This window comes from Oncorhynchus mykiss, chromosome 10 (genome assembly GCF_057628025.1).
Source record: "Oncorhynchus mykiss isolate SJ-2025 chromosome 10, ASM5762802v1, whole genome shotgun sequence".
Lineage (NCBI taxonomy): Eukaryota > Metazoa > Chordata > Actinopteri > Salmoniformes > Salmonidae > Oncorhynchus > Oncorhynchus mykiss.
The window spans coordinates 63,214,458-63,236,020 of record NC_143031.1 but is presented as its reverse complement, the minus strand read 5'-3'; the positions used below and the strand labels follow the sequence as shown (position 1 = coordinate 63,236,020).

The window sequence follows — 21,563 nt, the reverse complement described above, 5'->3', positions numbered from 1 at the left end:
ATGAAACAAAAACAGAACTGTTTGGCCATAATGAACATCGTTATGTTTGGAGGAAAAAGGGGAATGCTTGCAAGCCAAAGTACACCATCCCAACTGAGAAGCATAGGGGTGGCAGCATCATGTTGTGGGGGTGCTTTGCTGCAGGAGGGTCTGGTGCACTTCACAAGATAGATGGCGTCATGAGGAAGGGAAATTATGTGGATATATTAAAGCAACATATTAAGACATTAAGCTTGGTCGCAAATGGGTCTTCCAAATAGACAATGACCCCAAGCATACTTCCAAAGTTGTGGCAAAATGGCTTAAGGACAACAAAGTCAAGGAATTGGAGTGGCCATCACAAAGCCCTGACCTCAAACCTATATCAAATTTGTGGGCAGAACTGAAAAAGCATGTGTGAGCAAAGAGGCATAGAAACCTGACTCACTTACTCCAGCTCAGTTAGAAGGAATGGGCCAAAATGCACCCAACGTATTGTGGGAAGCCTGTAGAAGGCTACCCGAAACGTTTGACTCAAGTTTAAATTGTTTAAGCCAGTGCTACCAAATACTAATTGAGTGTATGTAAACGTCTGACCCACTGGGAATGTGATGAAAGAAGTAAAAGCTGAAATAAATCATTCTCTCTACTATTATTCTGACATTTCACATTCTTAAAATAAAGTGGTGATCCTAACTGACCTAAGACCGGGAATGTTTACCAGGATTAAATGTCAGGAATTGTGAGAAACTGAGTTTTTAAATGTATTTGGCTAAGGTGTATGTAAACTTCCGACTTCAACTGTACCATACCAAGGTGGCGTGATGTACAATCTGTTCTAGACCTATGCATATTTTGTGACGTTGCACTTCTCATGGAATAAGCCCGAGGCCTGTACCATTTCTAGACTTTTTTTAGCCTGACCAACCTTCCTCTGATCAAGCCATGAACTGTCCCTCTCCATCTTTGGAGGATGCATGCACTCAAAGACTCGGCCTCTATTGGTTGACCTAACTACAGCTAGGCTACTCATGATGTATTGCTTGTTGATTTTTTTAAGTGCTTTCAGGTGATGAAAAGCGCTATAGAAATGTCATTTTATTATTTGTCACGGGCATGCGTATTGTCTAAAATGTATTTTCGTCAGTGAGTAAGTTGGAGTTGAACACACACGTCAACAGTGAGAAGTCACCTTCTAACCATTAGTTCTGAAGTCGGAGATTAGAATGTCAACCGCCAACCGACCATTCTTTAGCCTAACGGAAGTCATCTTAAACACACCCCTTTTCTATTTGATTAGGCCCCGTTTTGATTTAGGATTTGACTTTACGTGAGAACCACCATGAGCATCTGCCGGCTCAGATGAAAGCGGCTGTCAGTTATAGCATTCTTCTGAGACGCTGATATTTAATTAAATCGCTGACGACAAACAAGCACTGACTTGTCAACCACACTGCTTGTGTGGCCTTCCTTATCAAATAATGTGCCAAATGTACTTCTGGGTTGATTGGGTTGGAACAAGTGGATTGATTGGCATGAAATATATTTGTGGGCCACCATTTTAAAACTTTGGTTCTCTGTGGCTCAGTTGGTAGAGCAAGGCACTTGTATGGTTGTGGGTTCGAGCTCTGCTGGGGCCACCAATAAGGATGACTAAGTCGCTTCGGATAAAATCGTCTCCTAAATGGCAAATACTTTGTTTTATATATGGGCAACAATTAAATAACATTTCATTTTTAAAGAACATTTTATTTGAAATATTATTGTAATTGGTCTGATTTTTATACGTATTTTTAATTGTAGGGTAAGATAGTGAAGAAGTACACCCAGGCGAACCCCAAAACCTACGAGACGAGGATGGAGCTGATACTGAAGATGTGTACGGAGGCCGTCATTGACGCTGTCCATCTCAACTGCCGGATTCTGGGAGTGGGTATGTGGCTTTCTCTCCTTCATGAAATGTCCCTTTTTTATGTTTTGATTTGCACTTTGAATAAGGCAACATTTACTTATGCGAATCTGTCAAGAAGCACATTGTTGGGTGGGGCTTGCAATTGAACCATTTCATTGTACTTGAGCATGTGTCAAATAACTGAACTTTTTAAAATGTTTATAAATGCGTAAACGTCACAATCTCTTGCCCCAATTATTTGTGCTCAACGACAATAAATGCGCTTCAAAGTCTGCATAGACCCTAGTTCTCACTATATAATCATTTTTACATTTTAGTAATTTCGCAGACAGACAATCTTATCCAGAGCGACTTCATCTTTCATCTTATGTTCATCTTATGGTAGCTAGGTGAGACAACCACGTATCACAGTCTTAGTTAATAATTTTTTTTCTCAATAAAGATGTGGTCAGTAGCTAGTAAGAAAATACCCCTAGTTTGACCGGATCTGATTCTCTTGCAATCGCCCCACCTCCCTCCCTCAGGTGTGTCGACAGGAGGCAGAGTGAACCCCCAGGAGGGTGTGATCCTCCACTCCACCAAGCTGATCCAGGAGTGGAGCTCCATCGACATCCGCACCCCCATCTCTGACGCCCTCCACCTGCCCGTCTGGGTCGACAACGACGGCAACTGTGCCGCCCTGGCAGAGAAGAAGTTTGGCCACGGTAAAGGAGTGGAGAACTTTGTCACCATCATCACTGGAACAGGTAATATTGCCACCATAGAATTAGAATGATTCACTCTGGTCATTAATTATCTGTTCATTGTATTTCTATGAAATATACATGACTGTCATTGTAAAAAAAAAAAAAAAAAAGTTAAAAGGTTATGGTAAGTAAAGGTTGAGAATTCATTCCACACCCATAATGGCGTGAGATGAGCTGGATAGTAAACAATGACCGTATGGGTGGATCGAGTGCATAACAGGCCAATCGAAACGAGGCAATCAGATGTCAGTCAGTAGCTTTTTGATTTTTGCGTGGATTGAATAGGTATTGAAAAATTGGATTTGTGTCCTGAAACAGTCCTCCACAGTCTCTCACTTTTAGCCCCTATTGAATGAGGGACTGTTGTTGAGGCATTGAGTTTTACTTTTTACAAAAGTGGGAGACTGAAAGAAAAGACCTCACCGTAACCATGTTTTGACAATGCTACTGATACTATTAAGATGTCTAATTGGTTCACTTAAGAACTTTTCCTGAGGACAATGACATTTTAATCTACATGGCATGAGGCATTGGAAACGATTGCAAAGATGAAAGCACATGCTTGTATATAATCTCTTAAGGCAGTGCTGATGTGTAAATCATCGGTTAATGACAGCTTAATTAAAGCTTAAAGTTGAGACACCTGGTTATTTTATCAATAGGCTATATTTTCCCTTTCCTCGTCCCTACCTGGCCTCGAACCAGGGACCCTATGCACACAACTGCCTCCCAAGAAGCATCGTTACCTATCGCTCAACAAAAGCCGCGGCCCTTGCAGAGCAAGGGAAACAACTACTTCAAGGTCTCAGAGCAAAGTCACGTCACCGATTTGAAACACTATTAGCGCACAACCCGCTAACTAGCTAGCCATTTCACACCGGTTACATATACATGCTAAAAAGATGTTGGATTCTGGGTAAACTTTGAACATTGTTATACGCATAAGAATAGTATATAAAGAAGTGGAAGATACTTTTTTTTTTTTTTTTAGGTTAATGGTTCTCTGTAGAAAAACAGATGGCTTTGGAATGTGTTGGGTGGACAGGAGGAGATCACAGGATTGCTAGAGGGGAAGCGGATGGACATCTGTGGATTAGGCGAAGGAGGGGTTGGGGTCAGGTCAGATCCCCTGAAGGGAGAAAGTATGGTTCATTATCCTATTACCCTCTTCCTGTGGAACCATAAGATGTAAGGATTGGAGAGAAGGAGGAGTGTCTAAAGTGGAGTATAGAATATACTTGTAGTGGTGGATACATGTCTTTGTCTGAATACAGCTGTGTCGACCCTTTGGGAAGAATTAAACTTCTCTAGCGTCCGTGAGTTATTTACTTTAGAACCTAACAGATGGCGCTGCAAGCAGGGTTCACCACGATTTCTAGTCAAACCAAAGAGTCCAGATCAGTGGAGCAGAGCTGGCAACAAACAAGGTAGGCTAGTTCCTATATCTGTTTCCACTCATTTTGACATCTCAGGGAGATGAGAATCGTAGGCTGAACATTATAGGATACGGACCTGGAGAGCCTGAGTTTAATTCGGTAGGCCCATTGTGTAACCACCGGTCGTAGCTTTGTGGTAGATGGTAAACTCAAGCAGGCCAGTACCTGTAGGGTAAGTCCTAGGGGGTAAACCCTGAATCGCCATTTGTCGGATAATCTATTTCACTGACAAAAAAACAACTCACCCTTGTCAACTATTTTCTGTTTAAGTCACATCTGAGTTTTTTTTTAGCGCATAATTGTTTGGGGTTTGAAACGTTTCTACTGTCTGCAAGCCTGCATGGTGACGTTCTTTCCATGCCTCTATCTTCTTTCATGTCAGACAACAATAGTATGGTTTTCTATAGTCAAGTTCCACATTATGGTTGGACCTTGGCACATTGACAGGAAATGTGGCATATCTGTACATTTCAAACCCTGGATGATGACTGTAAACGTTTGACTTTTTTGCAGAAACACAGCGATATCCCAAGTATAAATACAGTTCTGTATACACACTAAAGGGTAAAACAATAAATTTTGAGCAAAATAGTGTGTTTTCAGACCACTGCAAACCTCAGAGTAGGGCATTCGAGGAATTGGTCTGATGGCTTTCCGTGATGTCGTAGGCCTCCCCGCTTGCTTGAGGAGCAATAGAACTTTTGTTTTTACTAATACATACAAAATACATACAAATATTGGTCATTTTAATTACTTGCACTTAACCAGTCATATCTAGAGTTCAACCAATGTGGTTTCTGTCTGAACGTTCCCGGAGAGCACCACTTTCTCCTCCATAGCCGTTGCTAGGTTATAATTGACGCTTCTGTGCTGTTTATTTCTGGTAGGAATGGAAAACTAATGAATATGTCCAGTGAAAGCTGATATGAAATTTGTTGACATCACAACACATGACAGACTTGGATACACATGTTAATCAATAAAAACGTAAATTCCCTCAGTTTCGCATGTTTACAGTTGGTCATTTCATAGAGGGAATTGTCGGAGGAGCTCTCGTGTTTACATCTCCAAGATGTAGAGAATGAAGACAACGTGGCATCCGTTCTAAAAATCTGACCGCACTCTCTCTCTAAATATGTCGCTAGACTTAACCGTTATGTGTAGCGACCCAATGAGCATGGCTCTTCCTGCTTTGCACAGGATCCGTTCTTAGCAAAATTCCGTCGCCCATAATGACAAATTACGTTGTTTTGATTGCTACGTTGCTCTACCATTGTATTGCTAGCTGAAGTATCTAATTATAAAATGTTAAACCTACGCCCCGGTTTGTCATTGCTCAAGGAAAAGAACATAACAATTAACGGAATAGCTAGCTATCTTGCTTAGCTAGCTAATGTTAGCCATCATTAAACTGGTGCACAACAAAATACACCACATGTTAGTTTCTGTGAGTCACAACATAAGGCTTACATGCCAGCGTAGATACTGTGGCAGACCAATGGGTTTGGTCAAGACGTTTACCCAGATCAGACACGGACAGAGTAGGATTAGCTCGGTTTCAAGGGTGTTTATTTAAATAATAAATCAAAGAAAAGGATAGGTCTCCCCTATGAGACCCTCTCCGGGATACCGTATTCTGGGCTCCGGGTTTTGCCTGTCGGGCACAAAAACTGAACTCCCTCCTTTTAGCTCAGGCACCGTCTCCAACTATGCGTAAGTCACCTCGTACAACTGGTGAGCAATCAGCCCTTGATTACCCACCAACCACAATCAGCCCCAATTAGTCCAGGCCGGAGAGCCCGCCGAGACCTGGCACGTCCAGCAGAGGGAGCCATCGCCTTGTGATGTCTGCCACGCATCATGCGTAGCTATCAAAACAACATTTGTCACTATAGGGGTGACTTAACCTTGCTAACAAAGGACCCCAAACGAATAAGGTAGTCGTGCTGATCGGGAAGCCACACCGACATCGGCGGTGGCACCACTAACCATTCTGTTTGTTTTGTGAACAGGCATCGGCGGGGGCATCATCCAGCACAACGAGCTGATCCACGGCAGTACGTTCTGCGCGGCTGAGCTGGGCCACATTATGGTGTCTCTGGACGGGCCGGAGTGCATGTGTGGCAGCCGTGGCTGCATCGAGGCCTACGCATCAGGCATGGCCCTGCAGAAAGAAGCCAAGAGGCTCCATGACGGTTAGTTAAAACACTTCTTAATTAGATTTGTTTTCTAATCCTTTACTTAAAACCACGATTAAAACCAAGAGGCACATTGCATGGTGGTTATAAATGCATTGAACCAGGCACTTGCTCATTGGAACACATTGGGTGTCAGTCTTCACCAGGGAGCGAAGCAAAGCTTAAAGCAACATGTCTTGTGAAAAAGAGATGTTGATTTGACCCCTGGCCCGTGTCTGTTTGGTTCTCCAGAGGAACTGCTGGAGGTGGAAGGAATGGTGGATCTGAAGAAGGCGGAGTCCGTCAGCGCCATCCACCTCATCAACGCAGCCCGCCTGGGCAACCACAAGGCTGAAGCCGTCCTCAGAACAGGTGGGTCCACACTCCTTATGTTGGTTGAACATCACCTTAAATCAGACCTACTCCTTCATAAGTTAAAGTAATACCTTGCCCATAGAAAGTTTACACCCCCCTTGGATTTATTCACATTTTATTGTTACAAAGTGGTATTACATTTTATGTTGTCAATGATCTACAAAAAATACTCTTAAAGTGGAAAAATTATATCCTAAAAAAAAGATGAATGAAACAAAGCAGTAATATACCTTGATTAGAAGTAGCCAATACATGTTAGGGACACTTTTGGCAGTGATTACAGCTGTGAGTGTTATTGGGTAAGTCTCCTAAGAGCTTTGCACACCTGGATTGTGCAATATTTGGCCATTTTTATATTTTTCAGAATTCTTCAAGCTCTGCCAAGGTTTTTTGGGATCATCGCTAGACAGCCATTTTCAAGTCTTGCTATAGATTTTCAAACAGATTTGAAGTCAATTGCAACTTGGCCACTCAGGAGCATTCACTGTGTTCTTTGTAAGCAACCCCATTGTTGGTCATTGTCCTGCTGAAAGGTGAATTCCTCTCCCAGTGTCTAATGTAAAGCACACTGAATCAGGTTTTCCTCTAGAATGTTGGCTGCGCCTATCTCCATCCTGTTTCTTTTCACCCTGAAAAACTCCACAGAGTATTTGCCGATGTCAAGCATACCCATAACATGATGCAGCCACCACCATGCTTGAAAATAAGGAGGCGGTTACTCAGTGATGTGTTGTTGGATTTGCCCCAAACATATAAAGCTTTGCATATATTTTTAGTTTGTTGCAGTATTACTTTAGTACCTTGTTGACTGAAGGACCTTAGATGTTGTATGTACGGGGGAGAGAGGTAGTCATCCAGAAATCATGTCAAGCCCTGTTATGTCACACTGTGAGTCCATATAACTTCTGTAACTTCTGAACTCATTTAGGCTTGCCTAAACAAAGGGAGTGAATACTTGTGCAATTACTTTTAGTTATTTAAATTGTTATTAATGTATAGATCAATGACCATAAATTACAATTCAATCCATTTCAATCCCACTTTGCAACACAACAAAATGTGAAGAGTTCAAGGGGGTGTAGACTCTCTAGGTATTGTCTAATTTTATGTTCCCTCAATGACTGACCTGGTCAAATACATTTTATAAACCACTTTCCTCCCACCATTGTTTTAATTTACTAGCTGAATTATGATGCGTGACACAACAAGGTATCAAATGTTACCAAATGTGACATTGAGATCATAGTTTAGACCCAGTTCGAATCATTGTGCCATCTCTCTATGAAAGCCATCCTGTATTTTATAGCTAACCCCTCTCCCCGTTTCCTCCTCAGCTGGCATGGCCCTTGGAGTGGGCATCATCAACATCCTCCACATGGTCAACCCCTCCCTGGTCATCCTGTCGGGGGTGCTTGCCGCCCACTACCAGGCTCCTGTCCAGCAGGTCATAGGTCAGAGAGCCCTCACCTCCGCCCAGAGCATCCAGGTCCTGACATCCGACCTCGAAGAGCCCGCCCTGCTGGGGGCCGCTAGCATGGTGCTGGACTACACAACCAGGCGCATCTATTAACAACATTACGGTGCTGGACTACACAACCAGGCGCATCTATTAACAACATTACGGTGCTGGACTACACAACCAGGCACATCTATTAAGAACATTGGTCAGTTGCCAAGTTCTAGTGTTCATTTCATTGGTCCCCAAAGGAGGGCCATATCTTGCAGTTCCCTGGTGTAGAAAGATGAACTTGCAATTACCAAATAGAAATGGCTAAGATAGAAGGTAGGATCTACAGATAGAGCCGCCCAATAGGACCGACATCTATACTACTGTCCCAGATGGGACAATCTGACATGCTCTTCAAGCTATCGCACCTTCTATTGGACGAACCATTGGCGATAATTTATTTCAGTCAGACAATGACATGTTATGTGTATTTTCCAAAGATTTCTTCAGTGATACTAATTGTCAACATAATATCATTTCTACAGCGGATGAAATGCCTAATAGAGTACTTAAATGGTAGTACTATAAATGACAGTGCTGAAATAGTAGTACTGTTAACTACAGTACTGAAATAGTAGTATGTGTCTGAATACATATAACAGCCGATACAGTCATGAGTACAGCCACAGTACCAGGGAATGGCTGGGTGTGTCCAGACAAAAGATTTCAAAAGATGTGACCAAATAAGGATCATTCGCATTCAATTATGCTTGTACTACATGGCCATATTTTGACCCTCGTAATTCCATGTTTTTTTTTGTTACTTCTTAATTCTAAACGTACAAGATGTTGTTTTTTTTTAAGCCACGCTATGAAGCATTAACAATATGTATTTTATCTTGCCGAGCTGTAAGATCTTTGCGCCGCCATCTTATTTTGAACCAGTTCTGCAACCCTGCGTGACTGACCCAAGGCTTACCCTCTCTAGGACCACCGTGACGACCGACCCTCAAATGTAGCGCCACGGCCATGTACGGCATAGTTGTCTTGACTATGCTGCCAGATCACGTGACTTCGTTTATCATTCTTTTTTGTTTGTTTTATGCCTCGTCATATTTCAAGAGATTACGGTATGCAAATCAGCCATGTGATAATCCCATTTTGTGTATTCCTGTTTTTGATCATGTCACAGAGAAGTTTTTGATTTTACTTCACCTTGGTACTTTTGTGACCTCTATCAATTGCAATGGTCATTTTTACACATTAAAAAAAACACACTAGAAAATGGTTTGGAGTGGAATAATAGATGATTCATTCGATGCTATTCATCGTTTTTAGGTGTGGCTGAACTAGGCCACATTGTAAACACACCGCAGGGCTTGGTGGAATGCCAGCCTGTTTGTGCGATCATAGGATTTAACTTTATTTTTCCCCTCAGGGACATTAGTCTTCAACCCAATACGGCTGTGTACAAAAATAAACACTGTATATTAAACACATTCCCATGTCATACTCACCGATTGTGATGAGTGACATGTATAATACCTGCCACTATTACATTTGGGTGTTCCCTGGAATGGAATCCACTATCCTGGTGTTGCAAGCTCCAAGTTCCACCAACCAACTGTGCTACAGAGAACCTCAGTACATAGTGCCTACAATCAGGTGATTGAGACTCCGCAAACCAGAATGACTGATTTCTTCCCATGCTCTTCAGCTCGTTGGCAAACAGGATCTGCCACCAGTTGTTTGGTCACAGTAGTCGTGAGTTTCTAGAATCACATCAGGTTCACAAGTTACTCGTTTATTGTACAGAAATGACCAGGTTTCTACTTGGTAAAGAAAAAGAAAAAACACCTTATTTACAATATGTATGCCTTTGTTGTAACACGGAACCCAAACCGTCTGCGTGCGCCATCGTGCATAAATTTATTTTGTCCCCCTACACCAAACGCGATCACGACACGCAGGTTAAAATATCAAAACAAACTCAACCAATTATATTAATTTGGGGACAGGTCAAAAAGCATTAAACATTTATGGCTAGTTAGCTTGCATTTGCTAGCCAATTTGTCCTGGGATATAAACATTGAGTTGTTATTTTACCTGAAATGCACACGGTCCTCTACTCAACCAAATCTATACATAAAACGGTCAACCGAATCGTTTCTAGTCACCTTTCTTCGCTTGACTTTATATTGCGATTGGCAACTTTCATAAATTAGGTGCATTACCGCCACTGACCAAGTTAGTCTTTCAGTGGGTACCTGGTTCTATAAACCAATGAGGAGATGGGAGAGGCAGGACTTGCAGCGCGATCTGCGTCAGAAATAGAACTGATTTCTATGTTGGCAACGCAGATGCTCGTTGGCGCAATAATTGAATAACAGATTTCTACATTTATTTTGCAACGCTCGTCAATGCGTATGGAGCTCAATTCAGCCTCTGCCATTGTGTCACACCCTCCGACCACATTTTCATATCAAGCAGAAGTTGGCTTTAAGAGTTGAATACTTCTGATAGACGTCCCAAATTAGGTTGCATTTATAAAATCCACAATAGCTTGTTGCTACACAAAATATATATGAACATAACTAATGAAGCAATTAATTTGTTGAACAGATTCAAGCTCGGATGTCACGTTTTGACTGGCCGCCACCCAACCAACAGCGTGGCTTTGATCAAAGGTAGGCAGGAAGCCTAGTGGGTAGCGTTGGCCCAGTGACCGAAAGATTGCTAGATCGAATCCCCGAGCTGACAAGGTAAAAATCTGTCGTTCTGCCCCTGAACAAGGCAGTTAACCCACTGTTCCAAGGCCGTCATTGTAAATAAGAATTTGTTCTGACTTGCCTAGTTAAATAAAGGTAAAAAAAAACTAAACATTTGCCATACTGCATATGTTGAGATGGTCTTCGCCCTATTGATGGGAGTCTTCCCAAAAGCAGGCGGTCTGCTTACCGAGGACAGACTTTAACAGGAGTAAACCCCCCCTCACTTCACCTCTGCCATTTTTGCCAGAGATTCATTTGAACCCAAGGTCAAACAGCATTAGGCCCTCCAACACTAGGGGCACTAAACAATTATTGAAAATGCAGTATAAAATGTTGTCTCACCTGAAATTTTACTTCCACCAATAAGGTGCAACCACAATTTGAACGTCACGGACAACACTTCAATAACGATCCTGACGACAAAAGTTGAATTCATGTTTTACTGATATTGAAATCGATGGACAGTGAACATTAAAAGCAACACTTGGTGCTACAGTTCATCTTTAAACCACAATTCTACTCTGTTTATGACATTAACGTTTTGTATATTGCCTGTATATGTACATAGGTACACACATATAGAGTACATGATACACCACATGATGTTTACCAGGGTTGGGGGCAATTCCATTTCAATTCCAGTCAATTCAGGAGGTACACTGAAATTCCAATTCTCTTCAATGCTTTTCAACTATCAAATTTGATGTGGAATTGTGTACTTTCTGAATTAACTGGAATTTCAAATGGAATTGACCCCAACCTTGATGCTTACACACACACATATAGATCACGTATATTTACCGGTGCTTGATTCGCGGTTCAAATGGGAAAAAAATGCATAGATTGAAATAGTCACAATAAATGCCACAAGCTGGTTCTAAAATGGTTTCCAACAACACACTTAATAAACAGAGTTTGGTCCTTAAAAGAATAGAAACAAAAAATAAGTGTATACTTATTTTGTTCTTTAATGACGGAAAGGAAGATGGAAGAGAGGAATATATCATCAATCCATGTACAACAACGACCCCAGGTCAGTTAGGTGGGTTGGGTGGGAACGACCCCAGGTCAGGTAGGTGGGGTGGGTGGAATATGACCCCAGGTCAGGTAGGTGGGGTGGGTGGGAACGACCCCAGGTCAGGTAGGTGGGTGTAAAATGACCCCAGGTCAGGTAGGTAGGTGGGTTGGGTGGGTGGGTGGGAACGACCCCAGGTCAGGTAGGTGGAATGATACATTTCCCTATGAGAGTTTGGTTGCAATCTGGGTCCAGAGAGGGTTAGCAAAGGGTAGAGATACAGCCGTCTCAATTCACTCCCTTCCCCTCAATGTTAACAGATCTGTAAGGTGAAAGCAACATGGTGGATTGTAGAAGCTCCACCACTACACTGCTTATACAGTACGTATTCAGAGCCTTCAGATATTCTAACACTGAATGGTTAGTGTTAAGGTGGAGGGGGTAGGGACTGAATTGAGACGTCTAACAGAGAGAGAAGAGGGTTGGGGTTAGCGGATCAGAGGGGCCTGCTTGAGGGAGATGAGGACAGAGCGCATGCGGGACACGTCTTTGGCCTGCTTGCTGGACTTTGGGTTGAAGTCGCAGAGGCGCGCCACGCGCTCCCACTCGGTGCCCGGGTTGTTCTCGTCCATGTCCGACAGCATGGCCTCCTCGGCCGCTCTGCAAAGGCAACACAGGAGGGGAACAGAGCTTTAGAGAGGGAGGGAGCAGGCCTGGGCCCCAGAGATCAGCCGAGCTTTACAGAGGGCCTTACTGCTTCCTGCTAACACACCACCTCCTCTGCAACACTTCAGGGATAGACATGGGGAATCCCCATAGAAATACATGCAGGTAGTTCAGATCCCTTCAGCATAACATCATTTAGTGAGTTGCCAATAAAAACATTTTTTTTTTTTTTTTTAAAGGATTCATTATCAAAATGGTGCCATTTTAGCATGGCTTTATCACCGTTTTAGTGAGGTGTGAATCTAAACCTTTGCTTGAGGAGGAAGTGTCGAGTAGACAGCAGTGGAGGCCCAACTACATTACAGTACATCCAAAAAGAAAACATTCTCCGGGTGGCCACATCAAAAACAGATGAAGAGAACAGAGTTGGATAAGAGCACATAGCATGCTCCCTATAACCCCGGTCATACAGCTAGTTAGTCACCTGCTTTTCCCTGTCAGTCTAACCAAGGGGTTTTGGAACGGCTATAAAAAAAAACGCAGTTTGGTTGGTTAAAAATGCAGTTCGTCACAGAACTGGGCGGGGTGACGCCCCTAACTTGCCTTTTGGTTACGTTCAAATATTCTCTCAAGATCCCCAAGTATAGCGTAAGGAATATGTTTTGCTTTATGTCCTTTATACTTGTGCTTGATGAGAGCGCTTCGTGGCAAAGTTAGTTTTTTTAACAACCCAAACCTGAGACTTTGCCATGCATTTGCATTTTTTGCTGTGGTTGGAAAGCAGGTCATTTGCAATGCAGCAAATACATGTCACGATCGTCACTGTTAACTTATATCATCTTTACTCCCAATAACCAAACCCAAAAAGGGAATCTAATTCCACTAGAAGGCGTACAATACATACTACCTGAAATGAAATAAAAAAATGATACCGTGCCACAATCACAAGACATTCTGAAATGCAAGCCAGAGGGCATAGCGAAACCCCAATCCCACCCACTTCCACTGCCAAGGAGTTAACCAAATGAAAAGAACCCCTCTATAAACTGGAACACAATACACACAGCCAAATGGGGATGAGAAGCCAATGAAAAGTCACTGTCACAAACAAAACTACAGATACGCACAGGACCAGTGGACCAACGCATCACAGGAGGAGGGACACCCAGCCTCTAAAATACATGTAATTGGCAGTGGATTCGTATTCGTCTACAGCAGGGCTCTCCAATCCTGTTCCTGGAGAGCTACCCTCCTGTTGGTTGACTCCAACCCCAGTTGTACCTAACCTGATTCACCTTATCAACCGGCGAAGGATCAAAATCAGGTGCGCTAGATTAGGGTTGGAGAGCCCTGACGACAGTCTAGTCTAATTGTGCACTACTATTGAATATCGTTTTGGCATTTTTCTAGGCTAATTTACTTCTCCCTACTAGGATATTGTCTTAGTTTTTTTTTTTTTTTTACTTAACTGGTCTAGGCGGTAGCAAGGATGGGTAATGTGTGTGCTTAAAGGTGCATAGGAAAAGAAACAAGGAGAAACAGATCACAAGTCAGATATATAGAAATGAAAAGTAAATGAGCTTTATGCAGATGACAGAAGCCAGCATGCATTTTCCCAGAGAAAAAAAAAAATTCTGTCATTTTCGGGGTGGGGGGGGGCTTTTTGTTGTTGGTGCTCTAAGGAGTGTGCTTAGCTTGCAGCCTTCGTCTGCTGTGCCATTGGGTTGGTTGGCGTGAGGCCACAACACATGCCCTCTCTGCCTCTAGCTGTGGGTCCATGTTGTGGCGGAGATGCCGGGTTATACGGGAACATTTGCTCTTCAGCGATCAAATTATTTAAAAAGTGGCAGAGAGATACAAGGGCTGCAATACTAAGAGGGCGAGGTAGGCAACAACAGTAGCGTGTCATTCTGCTGTAGACAGTGGCTAGCTCGTAGGCGCTAAGAGTCTAAACAGATCACATTTACAGATGTTTAAAGCAGCGGTGGTATCCAAGGTTGCCTTCAGTTTAGAAATGCAGACGTACAAGCAACACCACCACAACAGTTGACGGTCTACATCCAGGGCTCTGCCGACAGCACCAGGCTATATAGGCTACTGAAAAATAGACTTCAACTGTTGGATTCGGTCTTAAGTCGCCTCCTTACGAGCCTTGGATTGTGCTAGCCGGAACGGCTCATAGGAGCAGGAGCTCATCTCCTGTTTCTGTGGCGTGCGTCCTCCCTGGACAGGACGCACGTCTATTGCAGGGCCTTACCACCACTTGGCATCAACACGCAGCTGAGGTAGCTGAGGTTGCAGCTATACGGTTTTCAGCGATACATTTAAAGTAGTACATCCCACGTGACACACCTAACCAATGTTTCCTACATAGCGTCAAATTCTAGTTCTCCATGTACACATATGAATAATACAGGTATAGATATACAGGGATCTAAGAATACAGAACATTTGCAAATGGCATGATAAAAATGAAGGGACATATAGATGGATCATGGACGATGGAATTCAACAAAACCAAACAAAAACAAAATGGCCACTCGATGTACTACACTACAGTTATGGGAACAGAATTTATATGGAAACTGGGCAATGGAGCATTAAGGCTGATGCAATGACATTCAGCCTACAAATATTCACTGCATACATTTTTTTTTATTTTTTTTAAAGACACCGGGTGGGTTTATATTCGTAAAAACAGTCACGCACACTCAAGATAAATAAGTCTACTTCTTTAAAAAATAAACGTCAACACCAACAAAAAAAATTGAAGGGGAAAGCCGAACGTAAAAACGTGTGTTAAAATGGAAGATGAGGCAGGCAATTGACGCGAAAAAAAAGAAACAATGTTAGTTTAGCAACATACACATAACCAATCAGGTCAGAGAAGGGTTGTTTGTAGAAATCCTCATCCAGCACCCTGGAGACACAGGGGATGTCCCAGAGGAAAGCAGCAAGCAGGAAAGAGAGAGAGAGAGAGAGAGAGAGAGATCGGTAAAAAGGAGAACAAACGACAGAACAAACCCAGCCCAGAGCTCTTACATACACACATGTCCAAAATGGCACCCTATTCCCTACCTAGTGCACTATTTTTGACCAGAGCATGGGGAGACTACATATGGAATAGGATGCCATTTGGGACGCGAGTTACAAAGACAAGAAACAACATAACAGAGGCAGGTTAGAGGTAGCTAGACATTTGACAGAGACTGGAACATTGGCTGATATATTATTCAGAGCAGAGGGAGGGCTTGGGTTACAGACGCTCAAGTTAGTATAAAGCTGTCTTGAACACTGTAGATCACTTGAAGAACGGCAAGGAGTTCCAAAACCCTTATCCTAAGACTTATCAAACTGAAATAAATAAATAAAAATATATATATATTTTTTTAAACATCCTACATTTCTGTTTGCTGCTGGGGCTGTCCTGTTACCTTTCTATGGGTATTAACACCAATTGATATTATAATTCCTGATCTCAACCAGATATTTTGGAATATTCTGTGCTCAAATGTCTTGTAGTTCAAGGGTCAATTCTGGGGTCTTGTCATTTTGCAACAGCGTTTCACCTCTTGCAACACCATGCATAACTTGGATTGCCGCTCCACGTCATTATCAGAAATAAATTAACCTGTGAATGAATATACATGATTATTATTCATTCCGGGAACATACTGTACTGATCTTTTCACTGTTCTACCATAAGCTAGCTGTGTGCAGTCTACGTCTTAGTTTAGGTCTATATGAACCTTGAAACACGTAACAGGTAGTAGAGAACATAGAGGGACGAATAGGAACCATTGCAGCACAATAACTAACTATTCTGCACAGACATTTCAGCAGGAGAGAATGTTATTTATACTCAAAATGGACAGGGTTTCCTTTCCACGGCTCCTGTAGAGAAAAAGTGAGTCAGTGGACAAAAGGTTCCCTTGGAGTACAGTGGGTTTTAGTCCTCCTGGCTCAACCTGGGGCTGTTTTTACATTGAAATACAAATGACTAGACTCTCTCTATGCATTTGTACCTGTTGTTCACTTTAGTCTTCTCCAGCTGCTCGTCCTGTCTAGTGTGCCACTCCTCCAGCTCTACCTTGGCTTTGTCCTTCCACTCAGACTCCTGCTTACGAGAGTTAGCGTCTGGGGAAGGGGACATTAGGAAGAAGAGGAGGTCTTATGATTCACACAGTACAGGCAATTCTCTTGAAAAGTAAGATCACAAAAAGAAGCCTTCTAAAACCAGGGGCGATTTCAACATCAGGGGTGAGTTAACCAGATTTTAGTGGCGTTTCAAAATGTGCTCAGTGTTTTTCTTGCATTGCAAGTCAGGGACATACATTTTCCAATGGTTGTGGTGTTTTAAAAGGGGCGTTCAGCACTTTGGATTCCTTCTATTCTATTGTTAGGCTGCACGCTGCTATGGTCCTCTAGCCAGGATATACCAGGGGCCTATCCTTACCTAGGACCTCGAGCCTCTCTCTCTGCTCCTCCCTCCATTTACGCAGGCTCTCTGGCTCAGCCTGCAGCCGATCGGCACTGGAGATGGCTGAGTATGCATCAGACGGGCCGTTGCTCTCCTAACAAACACATGGGGTGGTGTTCAACCGGGCACACTGTAGCAAAATTAAAACGTTTCTCATTGGACAAGTCGATAGCATCTCCCCCTTTTCACTCTGCGTCAGAGCATCCTCCCCCCCACGTTTTGTGCATACTGAACACAACCATGGTCAATAATATGACACAACCATGGTCAATAATATGACACAACCATGGCATTTAGTATTCATTCGGCTATGTTCAAACAAACATGCATGGTTAAGTATTCTAATGTTTTCCTTGAGTCAATATAATCACAATCTCTGCTGTATGACAAAATGGAAAACTTAAGATATTACCTCATGAATGTCCCCATTAACGGCACCATCCACTGCATCTGCAAAATAAATTAAGCATTTATCGTGAACAAAGCCACATCAAAGACAAGGGAATGGCCTACATCATCAATTAACATGACAGAGCGGCTGTGCATCAGACTTGTCTATGCGTCTTACATTCAGGAATAAGACAGATAGGATGGTTGCATTTGCTTTCAAAACCACCACGACCCATCACAAATTAGCCAGCTTTCACAATGATCAAATTCAGATTATTTGTCATTGGAAATTTGATAAATACTAACGTTACACGTAGGTTTGTTCTAGTCTAGTGCATTGGTGCATAAACGCTTGGTTAGGCAATATCTTTACGATGAGCGATTCATTCATTGGAACTAGCTAGCTTACATCCCTTCCTTAAAGAGTTGCATAACATGAAAATGTTTCGGACCAATGTAGCTAACTAATCGTTCAATAATCTCACTTCCTGAAGGCGACAGTTTTGTATGAAAGTCCAATGGTCATTGAGCCATATATCAAATTGCAGTAATGAAGTGGCCAGTATGTTGGTGCAGTGGGATCAATCAACGACAGGCTTACGTTAGCAAGCTAGCCAGGAAATAGACGTTATAACTAGCTAACCTGTCATTCAAAGACACGATATTTTCTGTTAGTTGATTCACGACACTTCCCAAAACATCAATGTCAATAAGTAAAGTTGCGTGTAAATTAGCTAGCATATATACCTGTAATGTAGCTACTAACTAGCGCCGTTAGCGAGCTTACAAAATGGGGTAACTAGCGTTACCTTGCGCATTACGAGATAGTTTCCTTAACATTTTAAAATAGATGGCCTGAAATATTGGATCCAGCCAGCTAAATTGACGTAACTTGTTTTTCTCACGATCTCTTTCATTCAAGTCCCCCGCAGACAGTCGATGTAAGTTAGCTAACTAGGTAAGGTATCTCGTTGGCTGGCTAGTTTCCTAAGTAAAATGGCTAGCTTCAGCTAGCTAACTGTGTAATTGGCTAGCACATTGCTAGGTAATAATTGCCAATTTGCTAGGCTTTGACTCCACAAAATTATACGAACGAGCTAGCTACTGTAACTTGATACATTAAGAGTTCAGGGAACACAGTTACCGTTTGCGTCGCCTGTCAGATTGTTGTCTAGCGACGTTGGAACCTCTCCGCTGTCCAGGATGCTGAATCCTTCGTCGTTCTCAATCCCCGCGATCTCGCTTTCTTGCTGGGCCAAGAATGCGGCAGCGGGGTCTTCGTCAGTCCCATTGCCGGCCGCAGCCTGTGGTGCGCTGAGCATGTCAAAATCGTCCATATCTAGCTATTTGATGATGGTGGCTACCTCTAAATAACGTTTCAGTATCTAACCGGGAGTAGATCAGTGGATGAACTCGCGAGTTAAGGGAGGAGAGAATGAAAAAGCGGAAACGCTAGCAGGGCCAGTCAGAAACGAGGAGTTGTTATTGACTGTGCTGTGCACCAACCACAAAAGGAATATGATTACACCTGATACGTAAGGGTCCCATGATCTACAGCGTGCGTTTGCCAATCTTGAATCTCAAGGGTACAATATAATTTGGAATTAGAATATTAGTCATTTAATTTATAGCCATCTATATGCAGGGTATGTGCATCATATTTTCTGCACTAAAAAAATGAGTAAAGCAACGATTGGTTCAAAGAAAAAAATATATATTTTAAGTGCAAAGACACGTGAATTATACTGTCAACAATACTGGCTTGTCTTTAATCATAATTTTCATCTCTCCTGAGGTTAATCGAAGATTTAGAGTCAATGGGATATGGGATGTCTCTGATATCTATACGCAATTTGATAGACTTCTAATTTCACTCAAGTGGTATATTTGATAATTGGTCTCTATTATAGCAGTGATGGGCCACTGTCGGCCTATACTGTATTACATTCCAACTGCATTTCTCAGTTAGTTACAGTGATCCACACCATCAGGTATCATATACTACTGACAGTATGTTTGTGCTATTATGCCAACTCTGTCACTCATGCCAACGATTTTTGCCTTGACAAAGTCAGGAATAGAGTTGGCAGATCTGGGACCAGGCTCAAGGGCAGCTACCGAGAAGTGGGGCTGCCTTATTTGACATCCATGTCTTCGGCGCCCGGGGAACAGTGAGTTACCTGCCTTGCTCAGGGGCAGGTTTTTACCTTGTCAGCTCGGGGATTCGATTGGCTGGTAGTTAGAGCCTGAAGCGAATCACAGCCAGCCACCAGAGAGAAGCAAATGTAACCACAGGACATGTGACAGAGTTGTGACAGAAAAGAGGGACCAGTTTAATGTTTTAAGTGGGATGATGCAGTTTTGCACATTATTATTTATTTTTCATTTGATATGGTAAAATATTATATTATGCTATTATGCTGTTCAGATTATATTCGTTTTGAATGGTTAGTTTTATATGCACTTTGTTTATATACACTGCTCAAAAAAATAAAGGGAACACTTAAACAACACAATGTAACTCCAAGTCAATCACACTTCTGTAAAATCAAACTGTCCACTTCGGAAGCAACACTGATTGACAATACATTTCACATGCTGTTGTGCAAATGGAATAGACAACAGGTGGAAATTATAGGCAATTAGCAAGACACCCCCAATAAAGGAGTGGTTCTGCAGGTGGTGACCACAGACCACTTCTCAGTTCCTATGCTTCCTGGCTGATGTTTTGGTCACTTTTGAATGCTGGCGGTGCTTTCACTCTAGTGGTAGCATGAGACGGAGTCTACAACCCACACAAGTGGCTCAGGTAGTGCAGCTCATCCAGGATGGCACATCAATGCGAGCTGTGGCAAGAAGGTTTGCTGTGTCTGTCAGCGTAGTGTACAGAGCATGGAGGCGCTACCAGGAGACAGGCCAGTACATCAGGAGACGTGGAGGAGGCCGTAGGAGGGCAACAACCCAGCAGCAGGAACGCTACCTCCGCCTTTGTGCAACGAGGAGCAGGAGGAGCACTGCCAGAACCCTGCAAAATGACCTCCAGCAGGCCACAAATGTGCATGTGTCTGCTCAAACGGTCAGAAACAGACTCCATGAGGGTGGTATGAGGGCCCGACGTCCACAGGTGGGGGTTGTGCTTACAGCCCAACACCGTGCAGGGCGTTTGGCATTTGCAAGAGAACATCAAGATTGGCAAATTCGCCACTGGCACCCTGTGCTCTTCACAGATGAAAGCAGGTTCACACTGAGCACATGTGACAGACGTGACAGAGTCTGGAGACGCCGTGGAGAACGTTCTGCTGCCTGCGACATCCTCCAGCATGACCGGTTTGGCGGTGGGTCAGTCATAGTGTGGGGTGGCATTTCTTTGGGGGGCCGCACAGCCATGTGCTCGCCAGAGGTAGCCTGACTGCCACTAGGTACCGAGATGAGATCCTCAGACCCCTTGTGAGACCATATGCTGGTGCGGTTGGCCCTGGGTTCCTCCTAATGCAGGACAATGCTAGACCTCATGTGGCTGGAGTGTGTCAACAGTTCCTGCAAGAGGAAGGCATTGATGCTATGGACTGGCCCGCCCGTTCCCCAGACCTGAATCCAGTTGAGCACATCTGGGACATCATGTCTCGCTCCATCCACCAACGCCACGTTGCACCACAGACTGTCCAGGAGTTGGCGGATGCTTTAGTCCAGGTCTGGGAGGAGATCCCTCAGGAGACCATCCGCCACCTCATCAGGAACATGCCCAGGCGTTGTAGGGAGGTCATACAGGCACTTGGAGGCCACACACACTACTGAGCCTCATTTGTACTTTTTTTAAGGACATTACGTCAAAGTTGGATCAGCCTGTAGTGTGATTTTCCACTTTAATTTTGAGTGTGACTCCAAATCCAGACCTCCATGGGTTGATAAATTTGATTTCCATTGATCATTTTTGTGTGATTTTGATGTCAGCACATTCAACTATGTAAAGAAAAAAGTATTTAATAAGAATATTTCAGTCATTCAGATCTAGGATGTGTTATTTTAGTGTTCCCTTTATTTTTTTGAGCAGTATACATTAAAAAGTTAGACTTTAAATGCAAATGTTTAATAGCATTCTTTTTCATAACAAACCAATGCATTTTTAAATACATTGTGGTTCAGGCAGAATATGATTTCAATTAATCATT

The 21,563-nt window shown here is 43.0% G+C and overlaps 2 protein-coding genes across 8 annotated transcripts in view; one reads left to right on the top strand and one right to left on the bottom strand.

Moving 5' to 3' along the window:
• Window positions 1-9,357, top strand: part of gne (glucosamine (UDP-N-acetyl)-2-epimerase/N-acetylmannosamine kinase) — a 32,502-nt gene extending 23,145 nt beyond the window's left edge. For all 5 annotated transcript variants that reach the window (XM_036933586.2, XM_090187401.1, XM_036933587.2 and 2 more), the window contains 5 exons: window positions 1,783-1,912; window positions 2,416-2,637; window positions 6,086-6,268; window positions 6,503-6,622; window positions 7,960-9,357. In XM_036933586.2, the coding sequence (XP_036789481.1) occupies window positions 1,783-1,912; window positions 2,416-2,637; window positions 6,086-6,268; window positions 6,503-6,622; window positions 7,960-8,195 (891 nt within the window). In that variant the 3' untranslated portion in view covers window positions 8,196-9,357. The remainder of the gene's footprint in view (window positions 1-1,782; window positions 1,913-2,415; window positions 2,638-6,085; window positions 6,269-6,502; window positions 6,623-7,959) is intronic.
• A 1,912-nt stretch (window positions 9,358-11,269) lies between these two features.
• LOC110533179 (clathrin light chain A) lies at window positions 11,270-20,787 on the bottom strand. Of its 3 annotated transcripts, XM_021617259.3 has the most exons (7): window positions 18,539-20,787; window positions 17,417-17,454; window positions 16,981-17,098; window positions 16,550-16,661; window positions 15,391-15,444; window positions 13,994-14,029; window positions 11,270-12,518 (listed from the first exon to the last, which is right to left on the bottom strand). In XM_021617259.3, exons 1-7 carry the CDS (start codon window positions 18,729-18,731, stop codon window positions 12,347-12,349), a joined length of 723 nt encoding a protein of 240 aa, XP_021472934.2. In that variant the 5' UTR covers window positions 18,732-20,787; the 3' UTR covers window positions 11,270-12,346. The 3 variants fall into 3 exon arrangements, with proteins under 3 accessions (XP_021472934.2, XP_036789484.1, XP_036789485.1); XM_036933589.2 differs by lacking the exon at window positions 13,994-14,029; XM_036933590.2 differs by lacking the exons at window positions 13,994-14,029; window positions 15,391-15,444.
• Between the last annotated feature and the right edge of the window lie 776 nt (window positions 20,788-21,563).

Coding starts and splice junctions, on each gene's coding strand:
- LOC110533179 (XM_021617259.3), bottom strand. CDS start 18,731: ATGGACGATTTTGACATGCTCAGCGCACCACAGGCTGCGGCCGGCAAT. Junction 17,455..18,538: donor TCTGACAGGCGACGCAAACG/GTAACTGTGTTC, acceptor TTTATTTTGCAG/ATGCAGTGGATGGTGCCGTT. Junction 12,519..13,993: donor CCTTGCTACCGCCTAGACCA/GTTAAGTAAAAA, acceptor TTGCCTTTGCAG/AGCGGCCGAGGAGGCCATGC.